Consider the following 20,820-nt stretch of genomic DNA (forward strand, 5'->3'; position numbering starts at 1 on the left):
TCTTTAAGCCTGCTCAGGCCCCGGGATTCTCTCTCACCCCTCTGCAACACACTGTCCTTTTCACCGGCCCCTCTCCAGCCTGCTCCACGTCTGCCAGCTTTGTTGGCCTCTCCAGGCGGGTTTCTCCTCTGCTTGTGCTAGTCTCCTGTTTTGGCTCCTTACCAGGTTGCAAGTCCTTTGCTTGACCATAGTTGAATCTATTAGTCGGACATGGCTGACCATTCCAATGGTATTCTCCACAGTCCTCTTTCTTGTCCCAGTACCAAGTGGTGTGAATGAATGGGAGGGTGCTTAACTCCTGCTCGTCCCAGTCTTAAAGGGAAATTATTGTTGGGCAGTTTGTGTGTGGAAAAGAGGTAAAGGCTGAATGAAAGGGGGGTATAATTCCCAGTTGTTTCTTCTGTGTCTTATCATGGATCTGATATTCCTCTATATTAACAAGAGGAGATTGTTGTGAGTTTAACCTGCTCAAATAAGGAGGTGCCCTCTTAGTTGATCTCTTCCTTGTCATAGTATAATAATGGCAATTCCTTTTGAAAGGAAGGAAATGGGAGGGTTTGGCAACATATAAAGGCTTTGTGAAAAGGAAATGGGGGTCGGGGGAGAGGGGTGAATTGTCTCGCCTAAAGATGTCCTCTTTCTCTCCCATATCCACCCCCAGGGTTGGGATCCAAAAGTGATGGCCTTTCCCTGGCCACCTGAGCAGAGGGGAAAAGGAAGCGAGGACACCCTCAACAATACAAAACCATTAAAATTAGATCAAAGATTAAAAGCCAAGATAAAAAACGAGTGCATTGGGCCATTCCATTTTGAACCTAAACAGCACATCCATCGAATGGCTTATGAGCTATAAGAAAGTTCATTTCTCTTGGATCTAGGTTAATCCTGCAGCTTCTAAATATTTTAACAATGCAATTGTAAGAGTCGTATTGCGGTGGAATAATTCCTGCAAATATCTACCCTGAAGATGACTTTCATCCGGGAAAAGAATTGCGGTTATTCCATTTGCAGAATTGCACCAATACAGATTTATTTTTCTAATGATTTTCTGGCTTGCTGACTGAACCCACATTTGCTGCAGTAAACTTAATTTGACAATGCATATTGCTATAGTATGTCCTTATTCAGGCTAGCTTGTGATTGACTGTATGTTTAGATGAATCTCTCTTTTTCCAGGTGACTCTTCCTGCCCTCTCCCCAACAATGCAGACAGGAACAATAGCTCGCTGGGAGAAAAAGGAAGGAGAGAAAATGAACGAAGGGGATCTGATTGCAGAGGTGAGATATTACATCAAATTGTTTGTCTTGCATGGAGACCGAGATGTTGCATGCTGGCATCTGCACTCTTACACAATTTTATGGATTAAGCCCTACCCATGCTTCTTTAACTGGCTCACTTCAAAGCATATTTTAATTTGGACACCATCTCCTTCGCCCAGATCTTCAGTGAGTCCATGCGCTGTCCTTGTTGCACTCAAAGTCCAGGGTTTTACCGCTAGGGACTCTGGAATTTCAATGGCAAACACAGCAGCAACACCTTCAAATCCGACATTTAGCATACTATGTGGATTTCAGGAAAAGGGCCATTTCTAGTTCATATGACTTTAAAAGGAAACACAACTATTCATTGAAAAACAAATTTCTTTAACAGCCCTTGACACCTGTTAATAAAATAATCGCCTTTGCTAGTCACAAAACCTGAAACAAACTGTACTTGAGTCTTTGTTTTTTTTTCTTCTTTTTCAACCCCAGTAACGTCATGTCCTTAAGCTGTGAATGACTGTTGCAATTGCCGACCCGGATATTGTGAGCCAGGATATACAAATTACAGAGGACGAAACCCTCCCACGATCAATATACCCTGCAGTTGTATTCAGAAAACATTCTTTTTCACGTTTTTTTTTTTTAAACCCTTTCTTTTGAAAGGCAAAAATCTAAAAGTTATTTTAAAATATCACAGAAAGGGTTAAGGTTAAAATTATGGTTGGGTTAGGGTGAAGTTACAGTTGGGAGTGTAACCATTTTGTGGTGACGTTTGGGGTTATGTTGGGGGATAGTGGTGCTATCTGGGTTACAATTGGTTGGTGTGTGAGGGTACATGGGGCGCAAGCATCTTTTTTGCAACAATTAAACCTAAAGTAACGGCTAAATCCGTGCCGCATATGCACGTTTTCTCAATTGAGGTTCATTGTTTACAATAGTCAACTTCATCCCTTATCACTACCTGGATACAGAGGATAGGGAATCCCAGCGGAGAAGTGGCATTGCTGCCACTTATATTCCCTATAAAGTAGAATATGGTCACAAAAAGAAACTGCAGTGGTCCTTATGCTGTTTCTAAGCACTTCAGGGCATCGCACATCTTCATCCCCAGGGCTCTTAGTGGGAAGAGCTCCCACCAATCTCTCCCCCTAACACTTCTTCCCTGATGAGTGCCAGTTAAGCTGCAGTCTTGGATCTCTGCACAGCCAGGGCACAGTGGATTCTCGCCACCATTGCAAAGGTTACTCCCATGAGGACACTCCCTCTAAGCGTAATAGAGGCTCGGAAAAAGTGTTCGCTTAGTTTACCTGTGCTGCTTTTAGAGTATGTTCAGATTTGGCCACATGCTACCTTAACCCTTGATTTTAAATACTAAAAGGTACTAACTTCCTAAATAGAATGTGTAATTGAAACATTAAAAAAATAAGACGCAATATTGTCTGCAGTCAGAGGGATGATTCTCCTCTCAATCCAGGGTATGCTTAAAGCATTTTATATAAATGCATTAGTAGAAGGGGTGCCCTCCTGAAAAGGTGTGAAAAGAAATTGCGCACTTCAGAACTGTTATAAGCTGCCATGGAAAGAATTGAGAATGATAATCTGGTAATATTTTTTTTATTTTTTTTATTTTTGGGGGGGTAAGGGGGCGGGATCACTGAAAGCTGTTGCAAGGAAAAAACAATAAATGCTTACTGTTATTACCAACAAATATTGTACTGATCACATATTAAAATGGATGATAATTTAATAAAGGTTCTTACTTGGATCCTGAGCCCCTCCTTTCCTTCCATGAAATTAGCACTCATGCATCCCCTCACGTCTGGTTTGTCAATCCAATAATATATAGACTTAACTGATGGCACAGCAGTGTATGCGAGTTAGAGGTACCAGTTGACACAGAAGCAACTATTGGAGAGGAGAGGCCACTTATGCCAGCAGATTTCAATCAAACAGGTTCTGCAGAAGCTCCTGGCCAATCTGAGCCTCGCTTGTCTATGAAACCTTAAGCAAATAATGTTTTGAAAAGTTCGAGCTTAGCCCGTGTTGCCAACCTACAAATCTCTGAAAAACTACAATGATGCCTTGGTCCAGCGTAATGTGCATGAAATCTTTTGGAAGTTATTCCATAATGCAACCTGTCTGGTTCCGTTAACTTAAATACCCGTAATAATTCTCAGTCACTATCCTCGTTCTTTTAATTTCATAGTTCTAAATTTTATCGAGCCAGCTTGCTTTGGGTTGATGGGCATATAGTTCTTAGCTGAAACACTTGTATAGTCTCCTCTCTGTGAAATGAACAAGAGGGCCTCAGTAGAACACTCAAGTTACTATTACTTGTTGTTTGCTCATTTACCATTGGTATGGCCTTGCTTAACTTGCCGCCATTCTGGCAGTGCCAACCCGCCCCTTCTGGATTTTTGTAGAAACGGTCTTATTGTGGGGGAGCATAAAGGTGCATGTAAGACCTAACGAGGCATGGCAAGTGTGAGAAACCGGAGGGTATTCTCCCAAGCAGGTCTCGGGAATCCCTTATTCAGGAGGCTGGGGAAGGGCCAATGCTCTCAGACCCAACCCTGAGAGGGGGGGGGAAAGAGAGAGGGGGGGAAAGAGAGAGGGGGGAGAGAGAGAGGAAAAGAGAGAGAGAGAGAGAGAGGGGGGGAAAGGGGGGAAGAGGGAGTCAGAGTGGGGGGAGAGAGGCACAGAGGGGGGGAGAGGGAGAGGAGGGGGAGAGCGGGGAGGGGAGAGGGGGGGAGGAGGAGAGGAAAAAAAAAGATCCATGAATATTTATTTTGTAGGCTATAACCTGCTGCCTCGCTTCCTCCCATTACATATCTCCTGCCGGATCCAGCGACTCTTCCATACATAACCAATTCCCTAAAATCCCAAACCCAGTTGCACCCAAAAATTATCCAACCCAGAATCACTGTTTTCCTGCGGCCTACCTGAATACTCCTGGACATTCTTTGCCACATCCCTCTAGTTATTCTTTCCCGAACACCATGACAAAATACTATCGTTCCTACAATCCACCCTTCTAGCACCTTTTCCCCTTCCTTCCCCGTAGGATATTCAAACTCTAACCCCCCCACCCCCCCCTTTTCCGATACAAACCCTTTCACACACCATGAAATCGATGGACAAACACCCACGCTGTCTAACTGACATGTCCCAATACAAGGGTCAGGCAAGTCGGCAATTGATCAGAATCGCATGCATCTGACGGCCCTTTCCCACAGGGATAAAAGGTGGAGCGTGAGAGCACAATACGAGCAAGGCAGACCGCACAATGGCACAACTATTCAAACATGGCAGTTCAAGAGGAGAAGAAAGGCGATGAGATTGGAAAGGCTGACAAGGAGTGAAGCGACCTTGCCCTTTGAAGGAATCGTGAGACCGCAAACGATAGCCCAAGCGTTTTACAGTAGTCACCGGTACACGGGAGTGTGCCGACGCTGAAAAGCAGGACAGAGGGAGACGCCTGCTACCGTGGTACCGGCCTTGACTCCCGATATGAAGAAAGCCAAGCGGCTCATCACAGTCGGTGAGTCTATGGGAGCACCGATAAAGAAACCAAACTGTGTTGATCAAAAGTAGCAAATGGCTGATTGAGGAAAGCATAAAGAACTGTTACAGTGAAAGGGGAAAGTCAGCTGCAGATGAGCCAGGCCCCACGTGGGTGCTCACTCGAGAAACTCTGGGCGATTACCCGATTGTTGAAACTACTGTTGCCAGAAGGCTTTGGGACAGGCGAGAAGAGGGTCAAAGTGGTCATACGGGGGTCTAGTAAACTCCTCTGTACAGTCTGTGACCGGCAGATGATTGTAAAGCTAAGCGAAGTGAATCCCACAAAGTAGGAAAGTGAAAAGAACATTATGTTGACAAGATTGAACCCAGCAGAGGGTTGTACACAGTGAACTGTTTTAAGAATCGTGAATATCACAAAGGAGATTGTGTAGAAAGCAGTAGGGAACCTGGCGGAGGGAGGCAAATAGTTGAGAGGGATCGCTGCCTGGAAGAGGGCAATCCAGGGGTGAGAAACCATCACCCCCAACAGCACGTGAATGCAACCGAGAAATCTTTTTTTGAATACAAGCCAGGGTGAACCCGGCAGAGCGAGGCAGATATTAGAGAGGGGTCTGAGGCCCGGAAGAAGGGGACCCAAGGGTGAAGAAACATCACCTCAAGTGTAAACCATCAAAGGAACTTTTTGTTTATTTATTTTGAATCTTATCAGGCCATCGGAAGCAAGAAAGCTAAACTCTGAAGGTCCTGATATCGCCAAGAACTATTTTCTGAACCCGGAAGAAGGGGATCCAGGGGTGAAAAGGCATTGCCCATGTACCATTGCACAGGAACTTTTTGTTATTTTGAACACATAAGGTCCTCGAAGGCAAGAGACTTTTTACAGAGAAAGAGACTTGGCCATCGACAGTCCTGATAATTGAGAACGGAACTGTCGTCTCGTGCTGGAAAAGCTTGAGCGTGTGCTGTGCTCCAAGTCCCGCCTTTTGCCGTGCTCAAAATTGGGGAAGGGAGACCACAATTATTGCACCCTGATTTATTATTTGTGAACATTCATGAGGAGGAAAAATTTCTACAAAAGGGGACGGAAGGCCTAAAAGGTGAGCAGGACATTTAAAGCCTCAAGGTGCAAAGCCATGCAGGAAGTGCAGCTAATGTCATTGTCCCAGGTGTTAGTTAATGAAAGTAGTTATCTGAAATCTCCTCCCCTACTGCAAGGCCCAATAAGACTGGTGAAGTCCAATAACTAGCAGTAGCACACCGGGAGGGTGAGCCAGCCAATTGAGTGGGTAGGAACTCAGACTTGAACCGCCGGTACAAGCCAGAATTTCAAACTGCCTGATGGCCAGCTCTCCCCACTGCCATCTCCCCCCTACTCCCTCTGCCATCTATCTTACCCCCCCCCCATTTTTTTTTCTTTTTAATCCCCCCCCCCCCCTCACATACCCTAATTCAGCTGCGGCGGTAAGTGCCACTGCAGCCAAAATAAGGTAAGCCGATGCACCTGCCTCTCAGCTTTCCATGGTGGCCATGTTGGTAAAGGATTTTCCTTCCTATAGTGGGACGCGTGTGGCACCCCGGTTTGCAGCTATGGTAACCCTGGGTGGTAATGGCCTTTTGTGCCCCTTCCATGGGCAACATCGGGGGGGTTCGCTTGGGCCATTAACTGGGGCTGTGGGCTGTTACCCCCTCCCCCCCTGATGTTGCTCGTGGAACGGGTACATAACGCCACAATATTTACCAGCTTTGCAGTAAAGGGTATTTCTGATAGTCCCCGCCCGTTTTCATTGTTGTCAATTGTCTGTAATCACTTTGTACCAAAAATCTGTTTTCTTAAGGTTGAAACTGATAAAGCTACGGTTGGATTTGAGAGCCCTGAGGAATGCTACTTGGCTAAGATTCTGGTTCCAGAAGGAGCAAAAGATGTCCCTATCGGCGGCGTCATCTGCATCACTGTGGACAAGTGAGTATGTACTCTGAGTTTCTAGTAATTATCCCTCAAAATACACTTGATTCTTATTGAAAGTATTAATATTGTGTAATTCAAAACAAAGGCCATGCAAATGTCCTGTGGATTAAGTTTTTACTCATTTAGCCTTCATCTTAACCAGTTAAGAGCCAATCATTATAACCTGTAATTCCAGTTGAGCCGCAAGTCTTCAGTCTGTGTGAGATTTATATATGCAGATGCCCTCAGTTAAAGTAAAACCTACCTGTTCAGTTCAAACTATATTTGAATGAGCAGAAATATTTTTCTTGAGTAATAGAAAAATAAAATGTTGTATAGCCGACCTAAAATCCTCCATCAATGGACATTGAAAAAGCGCTCAGTTACACAGCACTGTGTGAGCAAGGTGGACACATTTATATCTGCCACTTTATGTTGAAGAAGAGGCTGGGAGCCCCAAGACAGCTGAGTAGACGGCGCGAAAAGACTCGGCAGCACAGTCCTTGTAATCTACGCAGGTTTTCCTCACTTTCCTTTGCGGCAAATATATTGAGGTGTACAGATGGAGGGAGAGAGGCCACTTTTCCAGCACTAGACTTTCTATGATGTTGGTATACTGTGCACAAGTTAACAGGTTCCAGAATGCATTGTTTTGTTAAGTGAAAGCTTCTAATTGAATGAACCTTTTCCCCTTGGTTGTTCAACGTCTATATGGCTGCCCTGGCACGTGTGATTGCCAATTTCACCTCTAACTTGTAGTGCTACACGGATGACACTCAACTTTCTTTCAGTCTACCTTCAGCCGCCTCCTCCTCCTCGCTCATATCTGATGGTCTGTCCGCTATTCAGCCATGGTGTGCTGCAAACGACCTCTGCCTCAACGCCAGTAAGATTGAGATCGTTCGCATTGGGACCCCTGCTCCCGCTTTCCCACTCGCTCTGGCCGGCCTCCCTTGGCCCTGCACCCGCCTGCGAAGCAAGAAACCTTGGGGTCATCTTTGACTCCACTCTCTCCTTCTTCTCTCACATTTCCCACCTCCCTAAATAGTCTAGCTATGAGCTACACCTCCTCTGAGGTACTCTACCATTTCTCACTTTCCCACAGTTGCTCACTGTCTCCAGAGCCCTGGTTCTCTCTAGGCTGGAATATTGACACAGCCTCTTCCTCAACCTCCCTTCTTCTGCTTTGCACCCTTTGCAACTCATCCAGAACAGAACCGCAAGACTTATCTTTGGCCTCAAGCCCAGGGACTGCATCTCTCTGGCGCTAAAATCCCTTAATTGGCTCCCCGTGGCTGCAAGGATCAAATTCAGGACCCTCTACATTGTTCACAAGGCTTACTGGGGCTTGGGACCTACCTACCTTCAACGCTGCCTGCTTAAATACTGTCCCTCACGAGCCCTCTGCTCATCTACCTCCAACCTTCTGCGAGTGAGCTAGTTCTACAAGCAGAGATTTGGAGGGCAATCCTTAGCAGGTTCCTCCCTCTGGAATAGCCTCCCTGCCGCCCTCCGTCTTGAGCCGGATCTCTTTAAATTCCGGAAACTCGTGAAGACCTTCCTCTTCTCCTCTTCCTCCTCTCTCCCTCTACCCTGCTAACTTGGTTCTCTGTTCTTTCCAGCTCTCCCTCCTACTCCCTACAGCTTGCTGACTGGCCGCTTGGTGTACCTCAGAGTCTCACGGGTCGCGGCACCCCCGCCAGTCCTCTTTCACACTTGCCTCAGGGCCCTACACCCCACCCACACTGCACTTGAGAAATGACCATGGGAGTGGCTCTCTCTGCACTTAGGCCAGTCTCAACAATCCTGGTACACTTCTCTCCCCCTCCATGTGACCTTCTGTGCACTTGAATGATCCCACGCACCGCCCTGAAGATGTTTGTTCTCAGTTGTCTCACCCCCATTAATAGCACTACTAAAACCGCAGAGTCGCCGTTCGGCCTATTTGCTTTATCCAAACTGTTAAATTTATTTTTGCACACTTCTGCCTGTGCAGACTATTATCGTCTCAGAAACTGAAGGGCTCTGAGCGACTGCTTTTTGTCCCCTTTTTCCAATCTCCTTGAGCGCTTTGAAACACTTGTCTGTGTATAGGCGCTATATAAATAAACAATACCAATGCTTTAAAGCATTTTGAGAACTCACAATGGCTGGAGTTCTGGGTATCAGAAATATGGGGTGCTCATAACATCTGTAATATTGGCCCATCAACCCAGATATTTCTTGGAGTCTGTTGATATTTCATCTTAAGTTCATGGTTGCTTTATTGAAGCACAATTAAGAACATTCTATTCCGAAATAATTCAGCAGAGTATTTCCTAGTCTAGTACCAATATGTATAACCAAAATATTTATGCAGGGATGTGTTTTGTTGTTCATTGCTGAGAAAATGTTCACTTTTGAAACTCCATCCATTGACTAGAATAGGGCCCATACCCTATCCGTGAAAGATTTGTACTTTGGTTGGTTTTTGTGTGACTGAGGTCTTTTTTTTTGAGCTTCACTCACCTGCTGCACTGTTTTGTATGGGTTGTGCTGGGCAGGCCTTGTGGCTCCCAGTTCAGGGAAAGTTTCTTTAACCCTTTAAGTGCCATGGGTCCCCTCCTCCCCCCTCCCCCAGTGCCAAGGCCTTTTTTGGAGATTTCGGTATGTTGCCATTCAATGCCTTGTAACTTTTTTGTTAAATGAGATATCTCGGCCAAATGAGGCCCCTTTTCTTCCCACGATCCTAGGTTGCTCTAGGGGGGTGGTGAGAGAAAATAACCAAAAAGGGCGAAAATATTTAGTTTTTTCAAAAAATGCCAATAAAACGATGTACAAAGGAGCATGTGGTTTTTTCCTTGTAAGAGCTAGGAACAAATGGTGTGCTGTGCTGAATTCCCCAATTTCCTGGCTTTCAAGAACAGGTTGAGTGGAAACGAAAAAAACATATTTTGATGTGGTTATCAAACGTTTTGTGAGAGGTAGGCGATTTTAGCCATTTTTGCCAATTGGACATGCGTGGACGGAATGGAAGAAAAGGGTAGGAAAGCCGAATTGGAGGACAAAGGCATACGTTTCTGAAAAGTAGACAACATTCCAAGTTTAGGAAGGGGTGATTTGCGCAGGTCAGGCAACAACTAGGTTGGGGAAAATGCCATAGTTGGGGAAAATGACCGAAAAAAGGTATGTGGTGGACATGGTTGGCTTGGTACGGCAATGGCTTCTATGAATTTTGAGAAAAACAATGCTCTGCTACATTCCCCCGACTCTTGCAGTTAGGAAATTACACATTTTTTGTAGTGTTTCACAAAACTAGCAATACCACAAGCCAAACTCTGAGCCATGGTACACAGGAGTTTTGTGCTTACGTCCTGAACAGACGTACTTAGCATGTGGTGAGGAACGGCAAGCATACATTTTTTGAAAGAGCACAGACCTTTTCAAAGGTAGGTTATGTTATTTTGCATTTATGTAGCGCCTTATGTACCATTGGTATGATCTCAAGGTGCTGGTAGGTTGAACGCCCTCGGGAAACAAAGTTCAGAGAGAGAGAGAGAGAGACCTGACTGACTGACTGACTGACTGACTGACTGACTGACCACCGGATATGTGATCAGGAGTATGTTTTCGTTCTGGCAGGTTGTTATACAGACCGATTCTGGCTGCGTTAGGCGTGAGGAGAACGCCTTGGCTGGAGGGTGTGTAACCAGCTGTGCTTAGATAGGATGATGGGGAGTATGAGGCAAGAGATGGTATGAGAACAGCTATACCGAATGGTGTCATAGTATTGCTGTGTTCTAGTTGAGTGGTGGTGTAAAGGAGAGAGTAAGCGTGGAGATGTGATAAGGTGGTTTATATCTTGAGGTCGAGCACACTCCAGTAGTTCCATGCATTTCAGCCGTTCCGTGCACTCCAACCATTCTGTGCACTTCGGTTGTTTTATGCACTACAGATCGTTCCATACTCATACATATTTATTTTGTTTTGTTTATTAGGTGTCCACTCCATGCTCTGTTCTGTGCATTCCATCCGTTGTATGTAGTCGCTTAGTTCTAAGCAAACAATCAGATCGATCTTCTGTGTATTCCTTCTAATCAATGCACTTTGTCCGATCTATAAGTGGTATCGCTTCATCATCCGGACTGCTCATTTCCACGTTAACTGTTCTCTATGCATCCTCCATCCACCTCCTGACCCGTTTCATATACCCAGTTTCGTCCATTCATTTGTCATCCGTTCATCCACCCACTTCATCCGTTCCACCCTCTTTACCCGTTTCATCTACACACTACTTCCGTTCCACCCACTTTTCCGGTTCCACCTACATACTTCATCCGTTCTTCCAGCTACTTCATCCATTCTACTCACTTCACCCGATCGTCCACACTTTTCATTTCATCCACTTCACCCACTCACCTGTTCCATCCACATACCTCACCTGTTCCATCCACATACCTCACCTGTTCCATCCACACATTTCCCTCGATTAATTTGGATATTTCACCTGTTCCATCCATCCACTTCGCCCGTTCCTCCCACATAAATACTTCACCCGTTCCTTCCACATACCTCAACCGTTCCATCCACATGCTTCACCCGTTTCGTCCATACATTTCCCTCGATTAATTTGCATATTTCACCTGTCCTTCCACATACTTCACCCGTTCCATCCAATTCATCAGTTCCGTCCACCTACTTGACCCGTTCCGTCCACCTACTTGACCCGTTCCGTCCACCTACTTGACCCGTTCCGTCTACCTACTTCACCCTTTCCATCATCTCATTTTCTCCGTTCCTTCCACATACTTCACCTGTTCTATCCATCTACATACTTGTTCCTTCCACATACGTGACCCGTTCGCTCCACACTCTATATCCGTTCCATTTGACATACTTGACCCATTCCTTCTACCTACATCACCCGTTCCGACACATACATCATCCGCTCGCTCTACGCCCGCTCCACACTGTATGCCCGCTCCGCACTCTAGACCCATTACACACTCTAGACCATTACACTCGCTCCACACCTGCTCCACACTCTACAGCCGCTCCAGACACTACATTTGCTCCACACCTTACTTCCACTCCACACCCTATGTCCACCCGCTCCTTCCACGCGCTCCACCCGCTCCTTCCACACGCTCCACCCGCTCCTTCCACCCACTCCATCCACATGCTTCGCCCATTCCTCCCACATGCTTCGCATGTTGCATCCACACATTTCCCTCGATTCATTCGCATATTTCACCTGTCCTTCCACATACTTCACCCGTTCCATCAATTTCATCAGTTCCATCCGTCTGCCTACTTGACCCGTACCGTCTGCCTACTTGACCCGTACCGTCTGCCTACTTGACCCGTACCGTCTGCCTACTTGACCCGTACCGTCTGCCTACTTGACCCGTTCCGTCTGCCTACTTGACCCGTTCCGTCTGCCTATTTGACCGGTTTCATCCGCATACTTCACCATTTCCATCATCCCATTTTCTCTGTTCCTTCCACATACTTCACCTGTTCTATCGATCTACATACTTGTTCCTTCCACATACGTAACCCGTTCCTTCCACATACATCGCCCGTTCCGTCAGTCATCGCCCGTTCCTTCCACCTACATCACCCGCCCGCTCCCCACTCTACGCCCGCTCCCCACTCTACTCCCATTACACTCTACACCCATTACACGCCTGCTCCACACTCTACAGCTGCTCCAGACACATTTGCTCCACACCTTACTTCCACTCCACACCCTACGTCCACTCCACACCCTACATTTGCTCGAATCCCTCCACATCCTACATTCGCTCAACACCCTACATCTGTTCAACACCCTACGTCCGCTCCATGCTATCATCTACTCCATAGCCTAAGTCTGCTCCGCCCTCTCATCTGCTGTACGCACTTCATCCTCTCCGACATTCATCTGCTCTACCCACTTCATCTATTTATCATGCATTAACGGTTCAACTTATGTCACTTATCGCACGCACACGATCCGTCCCATGCTCTCCATGCCTCCCATGTTCTCCATCTGTCCCATGCACTACACTCGTTACATCCACTTGAGAACTCTAGTCTATTTGTTCCATTTGTACCATGCACTTTTGCCTTACATGCCATGTATCTGTTTCATGCACTCTTCCAGTTCAGTGCACTCTGTGCACTGCACTGCACTCATCAGTATCATGTATTCGTCCACTTTATTCCTCTCGTCCACTTTGATCTTCTTGTCCTTTACATTTATTTCATCCATTTCTTTACTGCTATGATCCTTTTTACTCATTCTATTTTGTTTGTCCTTTTTAGTTTACCTTAACGGTTATTATCTTTCGATTTCTTGCTCGAATCGTGATGCTGGATTGTTATTTAAGATCTAGCATTTTGGGCCAATGTCATTGAGTTGTTGTTATCCAGTTTCAGCCATGGGTCGGTTTTAGGGGGAAGAGCCATGTTTTCAGTAGTTTGCGGAAAGACATGAAGTCCTCGGTGAGTCGGATGTGGGGTGGGAGTGCTTTCCACAAAGTGGGGGCCAAGGCTGAGAATGATGATCCACCTAACTTAACTGAGTTTGTTTTTGGTATGACTAGGAGGTCGACTGAGCTTGATCTTAGGGTACGAGCCGGATGATAGGGTTTTAGTTTGTCTTGAAGATATTGAGGTCTGGTTTTATGCAGTGCTCGGTGAGAGATGCATAAGGTTTTGAATGTCACTCTTCGGGCAACCGGAAGCCAGTGCAGGGTTTTGAGGGCTGGGGAGATGTGGTCTCTTGGGCCAAGCGCTAGTAGCAGTTTGGATGCAGCGTTTTGTGCTCTTTGTAGTTTATTCAGTTGGTATGCGTGCACTTCGAGGTAGAGGGTATTAGCATAGTCCAGTCTTGATATAACGATTGGACAGCGGAGAGTCTGTTTGGAAAGGAGAGATATGGAAAAATGCACCTTCGAGTTTTAGGTGGTAGTGACAGGACTTTGAGATGTTGTTGACTTGGTGCGAGAGGGTTAGGTCAGAGCCTAAGGTGCATCCAAGGTTTTTCACTGAATTAGAGGGTGTCAGTGAGTTGCCCATGGTGGATGACCATGGTAGTGGGTGTGGAAGAAGTTTGGTGTTGCCACATACCATGATTTCGGTTTTGGAGGGATTTAGCAAGAGGTGGTTTGTGGTCATCCAGAGATCTATGTCGAGAAGGCAGGAAGCGAGGTCTGGTTGGCAGTTGGGTTTTGAGTTTAGGAGTTTTAGAATTAGTTGAGTGTCATTGGCGTAGTTGTAGTACAGGATTTTGTGTAGGCGAATTATTCTTGGGAGGGTGGCCATGTAGAGGTTAAACAGGAGGGCTGATGGGCATGTTCCTTGTGGAACTCCGGTGTCGACTGGTCGGGCTTGGCAGCAGTAGGTGGAGAGTAGGGTTATTTGGTTCCTATTATTGAGGAAGGATGCTATCCATTTGAGGGCGGTTCCAAGAATTCCTAGGGAGTGGAGGCGGTCAAGCAGGATTGAGTGGTTGATTGTGTCGAAGGCGGCGGATAGGTCAAGAAGGATTAATGCTGTGTTTTTAAGGTCATCCCAGATTGAAGTTAGGGTGGTTTCGGTTCCGTGTCGGGCTCTGAAACCTGATTGAGCGGGGTCTAGGAGATTGTTGGATTCGACAAAGGTATTTTGTTGGGAGTAGGCGGTTCGGTCAATGAGTTTGGCTAGGAATCTGGTGTTTGAGATGGGGCGGTAGTTTTTGGGCTCGAGAGGGTCGAGGGAAGCTTTTTTTGATAAGAGGTTTGACATGAACCGTTTTGAATGCGTCGGGGGAAAAATTCCAGAGGAAAGGGAGTCGTTTATGATGGTTCTTGCGTGTTCTCCTGCGCAGGTAGATGCGAACATTTCTTTGAGGGTTGTGGCTGGGCAAGGGTCCAGCAGAGAGCCGGAGGGTTTGCGGGCAGAGAGAAGTTTGAGAAATTGGTCAGTTGATATTGGACTGAAGGAGTCGAACGTTGGTTGGGAAGTGGTCGCAGGTGTTGGGTTGGCTGGTATGGGGGGTGGATTGCCTGGTGGGTGTATCAGAGCTAGTTTGTTGGTTAGAGTATTTGTCCTTTCGAGATTTGTGGTGTAAAAGTGGAGAGAGAGTGAGTCGCACAGTGATTGTGAGGGGGTCAGGAGGGTGGTGATGCATGATGGTTTGGTGAATTTGGTGATGATTTTGTGAAGTTCTTTGCTGGGGTTTTTACAGTTTAGGATTCGGGAGTTGTAATGGGCTTTCTTTGCTTTCCAGATTTCAGCCTCATACTGGCGGGGGTGCCGGGCCAAGGTCGATCTGCTGAGGAGGGTTTTGTCTTTCTGCCATTTGCGTTCTAGGGATTTATGTAGTTGTTTAGTGGTCTTTAGTTCAGGTGTGAATCATCTAGGGAAAAGGCCACAGCGGGCTGATGGTTTGCAAGAGGGTGTGAGGCGCATTAGTGATGTGTTGAGCCAGGAGTCAAAGGCGTCAGGGGTTAGTTGCTTATTGAGCACGGAGGTAGGGGGTGGAGACTGAAGGAGTGCGTCGACTAGGTCAGGAAAGATTATTAGATTCTTCCAGCATTTGCGTAGATTCGGAGGTTCAGGTTTGGGTAAGGGGAGAGGGTTTGGTGAGTGGATGGCGAAAGAAATAAACAAGTGATAAGACCAGATGATAGAGGTGGGGCGGGTTTAGATGTATCAGGTTCGGGGAGCTGAAGATGGCATCAAGTGTGTGTTCTTTATAGTGCGTCGGGCCGTTTATGTGGGGTTGGAGGTTAACTGCGTCAAGGCCGTCAACCAGAGTGTGTCATAGGGTTGGTGGGAATGTCAAGCCATATGTTGAAATCTCCTAGGAGGGTGAGGTGATGGTTTTAGTTGGAGGGTGGCAATAGAGTCGCAGAGGTTGTTTGAGTATTGTCTATCGTAGCCAGGGAGTCTGTGGATTATTAAGAAGCTGTGGGAGAATGAAGGTGGGAGGGAGAGTTTTACGAGGAGAGATTCGCAGGAAGGAAGGAATGGATGGCTGGTTGTCGATGATTGAGGCGTAGAAGTGCGATTTGAAGGCAATTGCTAGTCGTCCCCCTCTAGAGGGACGGTTTAGTGGGATGATGTGGAGTAGTCTTGGGGGGGGGGAATGCTTCGCTGGCGATCAGGGCGAAGTCGTCAGAGAACCAGGTTTCCGTGATAAAGACCAGGTCCGGTTTGTCGGAGGCGAGGATGTCAAAGATGCTGTGTCTGTTTTTTGCTACAGATCGGGCATTAAAAAGGGTGCAATTAATTTCGATACAGGAGGGTGATGAGGGAGTTGCAGAGGAGGGGGCATAGGGGGGTAGGGGTAGCGGGGGTGGAAAATGAGAATCTAGTGGGGGGGATACATGGTGGTCGATGGGAAGAGTAGAAGGCAGTTGAGTTGGTGGGTTTGGGGGTGGAGGGTTTGGACTGGATTTGGAGTTTCGGTTGTGGTCGGTGAGAAATCGAGGGAGAGGGGTAGGGTGAGGCGGGGGGGAGGGTGGTGCTGGTCAATATTGGGAGGATGAGGGGGTGGGTCGAGACAGGAGTGGCGATGAGTACTGAGCATTTGTGGGAGACCAAGTACGTTTTCTCTTCAGTGTTTTTGCTGTGGTTGGAGTGTGAGAGAAGATAGGGGGGTCAGAGGGTCGGAGGGGGAGAGGGAAGCAGCTACTGTTCTTGCCAGGGCGAGGCGTGCAATTTTTAGGGAGGGGAAGTAGTGGGTTTGTGGGTGGATGATGGTGGGGGTTGATGAGCGGAGTGGGGGGGTGTATGGTAGGTGGGTGGGAGGAGGGGATGGGAGTGCTTGGGAGGAGATGCTGGCTATTGGTCGGGTGGGTTGGGGAAGCGGGTATGATGATAGTAGGCGGGTGGGAGGAGGGGATGGGAAGAGGAGTGGTCTTAGGATGGTTGGCTCGCCATTGTGCTCCTCTGGCTTGATGTTTGGATAGGGGATGTGATGGAGGGCAGGATGGGTTGGTGGGGGGTATGGATGGTAGGGCGGGAAGGGAGGTGGGCACAAGGTTATTTTCGGAGGTCTTTGGTGGGTTTGGGGGACTCATGCTTTTGTTAGTTTGAGCTGTGTTATAGTTGGCGTTGGATGGTTAGGTGACTTGTGCAGGTTACAAAAGTGTATGGTGCCTAAAGCAGCGACTAAATGTAGGGCACATTTGGGAAGTTAAAGGGTTTTGTGACACCACCAGCAAATGGGTCGAAATGTTATGAAAACCACACAAACGCAACAAATGTCATACCTTCCCACGTTCCCACATGTGTCCCGATGAAAATGGTACCTCACATGTGTGGGTGCACCTACCTGGGCGCCAAGGGGAAAGCCTAAAACACCCCTAACCCCAAGTCTTTTCCGACAGCTGAATTTCACGATTTTTTCAGTCGGGCACACCATACAGATACGGGCCTAGGCTGTCCAAGCCACCAAGGAAAACGGGAAACCCCATGCATTTCGGGAAAGAGGACATCCGTGGGAATCCGCAGAGGTCTGACTTGCGCAAATTGGCCCAGAATGTATTACTCAGAAACCCCGGCAAAGTCTGAAATGTGGCAAAAAAAAAACAATTTCCCCACATTTCACTCGGCTCACCCACCTAAACATGCTGCCAAAAACACATGGCCTACCTTCCCGCGTTCCCACACATGTCCCGATAAAAATAGTACCTCAGAATTGGATGGGGGGGCCACCTCATGTACTCCTGCCTGGGGGCAGATTTCTGCCCCCAGGGAGGGGGCTACAAGGTGTGGCCCCCCCCTTTCCACTTGGAGGGGGGGAGTGTCACCACCCTTTCATGAGTAAAACAATTCCTGGGGCCTAGTGGGCCCGCACCCCTATCCCCATTGCATTTTTTTTTTCCTTGAATTTGCCCCCCTCCCTGGGGGCAGATGATGAGTCATCTACCCCCAGGGTTCTGCACATATGTGGCCCCATGCTTTGGGGGCTGTGGGGGAGAGGGCTGCTTAGTGTAAGCAGCCCCCAACTGCCCCTGCCTCTGACAGATCCCTGGTGTCTAGTGGGCATTGCTGGGGCTCTGCGCCCGATCCGCGCCCAGCAATGCTTTCACAAAAGGCGTTGGAAAGGGGCGAATCTCCCCTTTCCAACGACACCTCCCTCGATCTCAGGCTTGAAATACAGCCGGGGATCGAGCGGGAGAAAGGAGCAGACTCGCCTTTCATTTTCACCACGGCAGCCCGAAATGGCTGCTGCTGTGAAAATTACTTTCACGTTGGCGTGCATTACGCACGCCGATGTGAAACTGAAGGTAAACCAGCCCCCGGGTAGTGAGAGGGGACCTCCCCCTCACATAGCCCGGGGGTTGGATTACAGTTTTGAGCGATTCCCTGCTTTGCAGGGATCGCTCAAAACAATGTGCCAAAAAGGACGAGATATCTCGTCCTTGTTGACCTTTTTGATGTTTACAGACAGGCGTGTGGCAGTGTACCCATCTTTCTTTCTTTTTTGGTGCACTGCCATGCATTTTACTGCAATTATGTCTTTTTGAGTACCATATACTCGTAATAGCAGCGCTCTATGGTAAAAGACTTGTTCTTCGTACTATTTTGCTTTTTGGCCAACTTCCTGCCCTTTCCAGTTACACAGGGCCATGTGAAGTCTGCCAAGGACACTGTCGGTGCTTTGTGTGTCTGAACTGGAACTTGTGTTTTTCTGGTCCTAACCCACGTTGCAGCCGGAGGATGTCTGTTGCTCTGTCTGTTCATGTCTCTGCCTGTTTGAATGGTGCAGATCCTGGAGTCCCTTCCAGCCTGGGTTTGAGGTTTAATGAGCGAGCATGAAGCTGTTCTGAATGTCACCTGCTGGAACCAAGATATCCAGGAACACTGGGGGACTGCATCTGTGGGTCAGAATTGCCAAAGCTATCCAGTAGGGAAACTTGATCACCCCGTTTTGGTTGCTCCTGTACATTTTGCTGGAATTTCTGGGTTTTGGAGTTTGTCCTCCTAGACCGGCTACATCTGAAGTGCCCTTTCTGTTAGTCATGTGGCCCGACTGGTGGTTACTTCTGCGCCTGTGTGACATGGTGGAATCCATTTTACCTGCCTGGATCTTTTTTGACGCCTCTTGTATTCCGACTGGTGTACCACGTCTCTGTACTCCTCCTCTGTAAACCTTCAAAAGAGGGACCTCCTTCTCCTGGCTACACTTAACACACCCGTTCAACCAACAAACACTCTGCCGACATCTGCCTTCTGCTTGAAGATATTGACCGCGACATTCTTGCGCTTACCGAGATATGGTTCAATGCCAGCTCAGTCACCGCTTGACTCCATTCTCCCCATTGGCTACAAGATCATTTCAGAGACATGACCTAAACCTGCTGGGATTGGGGTTGCCTTAATCTTCCATGTGTGGGTTCCTTCCTCCCTCATACCCACCCAGCCTTACTCTTCCTTTGAGAGCCTGGCCTGCAAGTTAGTTATCTTTTCTTCCTCCTCCTCCTGACCATTACCACTATCTACAGACCCCCTGGCACTACCACCCTGTTCCCCTCTGAATGGGCTGATTTCTGCTCCTCTCGCCTCACTACCACCTCTGAACTCCTTCTCTTGGGCGACTTCATCCATTTGGATTCCTCTATCACAGCATCCACCCTCTTCCTTGACCTCTACACCTCGCTCTCCCTCTTCATTCTCCTGTTCCGGTCTAACCACCTCAGCAGGCCACACTCTTGATACCCTCATCCACTTTGATCTTTCACTCTTCCCCCTGCACCACTCTCCCACTCAGATCACTCTCTCCTCTCTTCATACCTAATTCCTCTCGGCCCTCTGACTGCACCTCCTCCAGCCGTGCCAACCTCATTCCCGAACATCTGTCCAATGAAACGAGTGTCAGCTGCTGCCTTCGCATCGACCGTCACCTCCCCCACCCACCCCTGACTCTACCTCTGACTCTGCTCTTGGCAACCCCCATCTGGCCATTACTAATACTGTGGAAATTCTTGCCCCAGTCATGAGGATCCGCCTGAAACCTGCTACTAAGCGTAATTCCCAGTACGACTACGGACTTGCAGCCCTGAAATGCAAGTGCAGAGCAGAGGAATGGAAGTGGCAAACCTCAGGCTTGCCCTCTGACAAAGTGGCCTACCGCCTGCTCCAAAGGCAATAGACGCTCCATTCGTGCCAAGAAAAGGGCCCTCATTTAGGCATGGGCATCTGGTGCATCCAACAACATGGCTGAAATCTTTCAAATCTGCAAGGGAACTAGCCAACCCTTCCACAATCTCCTCCTCCCCTCTTCCATCCCAGGCCCTCTGTAAAGCACTGACCCAACACTTCACCACTAAAACTCTGGACATCCTGAGCACCCTTGCTTCCCTCTCCCCCAACCCCTCCCCCACCCCCTTGCCTCCTATGGCCTCCCACCCTCATTCCTCTCTCTTCCTTCTCCCCTGTCACACCTGATGAGGTCACCAGAGTTGTCCGCTCTATAAAGGTCTCTTCCAAACAGGTTTCCCCTTGCTCCTCCACAACCTTCAAGGACAACATTGGCTCTCTTGCCCCCGCTCTTGCTAATTTCTGCAACCACTCTGTTGCTACTGACTCCTGCCCCTCCTTCCACAAGCATTCTCTTATGCTCCCCCTCCTGAAAAAACTTCAGCAGACCCTACTTGTCCAGCTAGTTACCACCCTATTTTTATCACTGCCTTCCTTGGGGAAACTATTGGAGAAGCTGGCCTTCCCCAGCCGTACCTCACACACTGAAATTGTTGGCTGTCTCCACGACCATCAATCTGGACTCTGAGCACCCAGAGGCACGGAAACTGCTCTTCTGAACACCTGTGAAGAACTGCACGCATCTCTGGACTCCTACTCTCCAGCTGTCCTTATTATACTTGATCTCTCCTCTGCCTTTAACACGGTCAACCACTCCATCTTCATAAAACGGCTCCATGATACCCTGGGTATCTCAGTGGGAACTGGACTGGCTGACCTACTTCTTAACTGTCCGTCCCAGATTATTCCTTCTCATCTACCTCCTTCTCCACCTGTGGTGTCCCCTAGGGCTCCAACCTCTCCCCCTGGATCTTTTAACACTTCCCTTGCTCCGCTGGCACGCATAGTTTCCTCCCTCTCCCCCCAAC

At 47.9% G+C, this 20,820-nt stretch overlaps 1 protein-coding gene across 2 annotated transcripts in view; it reads left to right on the top strand.

Moving 5' to 3' along the window:
* Positions 1-20,820, top strand: part of DLAT (dihydrolipoamide S-acetyltransferase) — a 328,535-nt gene that overhangs the window by 13,481 nt on the left and 294,234 nt on the right. For both annotated transcript variants that reach the window (XM_069614289.1, XM_069614290.1), the window contains exons 2-3: positions 1,177-1,278; positions 6,624-6,748. In XM_069614289.1, coding sequence (XP_069470390.1) covers positions 1,177-1,278; positions 6,624-6,748 — 227 coding nt within the window. The remainder of the gene's footprint in view (positions 1-1,176; positions 1,279-6,623; positions 6,749-20,820) is intronic.

This window comes from Ambystoma mexicanum, chromosome 9 (assembly GCF_040938575.1).
Source record: "Ambystoma mexicanum isolate Mex_15411 chromosome 9, UKY_AmexF1_1, whole genome shotgun sequence".
NCBI lineage: Eukaryota > Metazoa > Chordata > Amphibia > Caudata > Ambystomatidae > Ambystoma > Ambystoma mexicanum.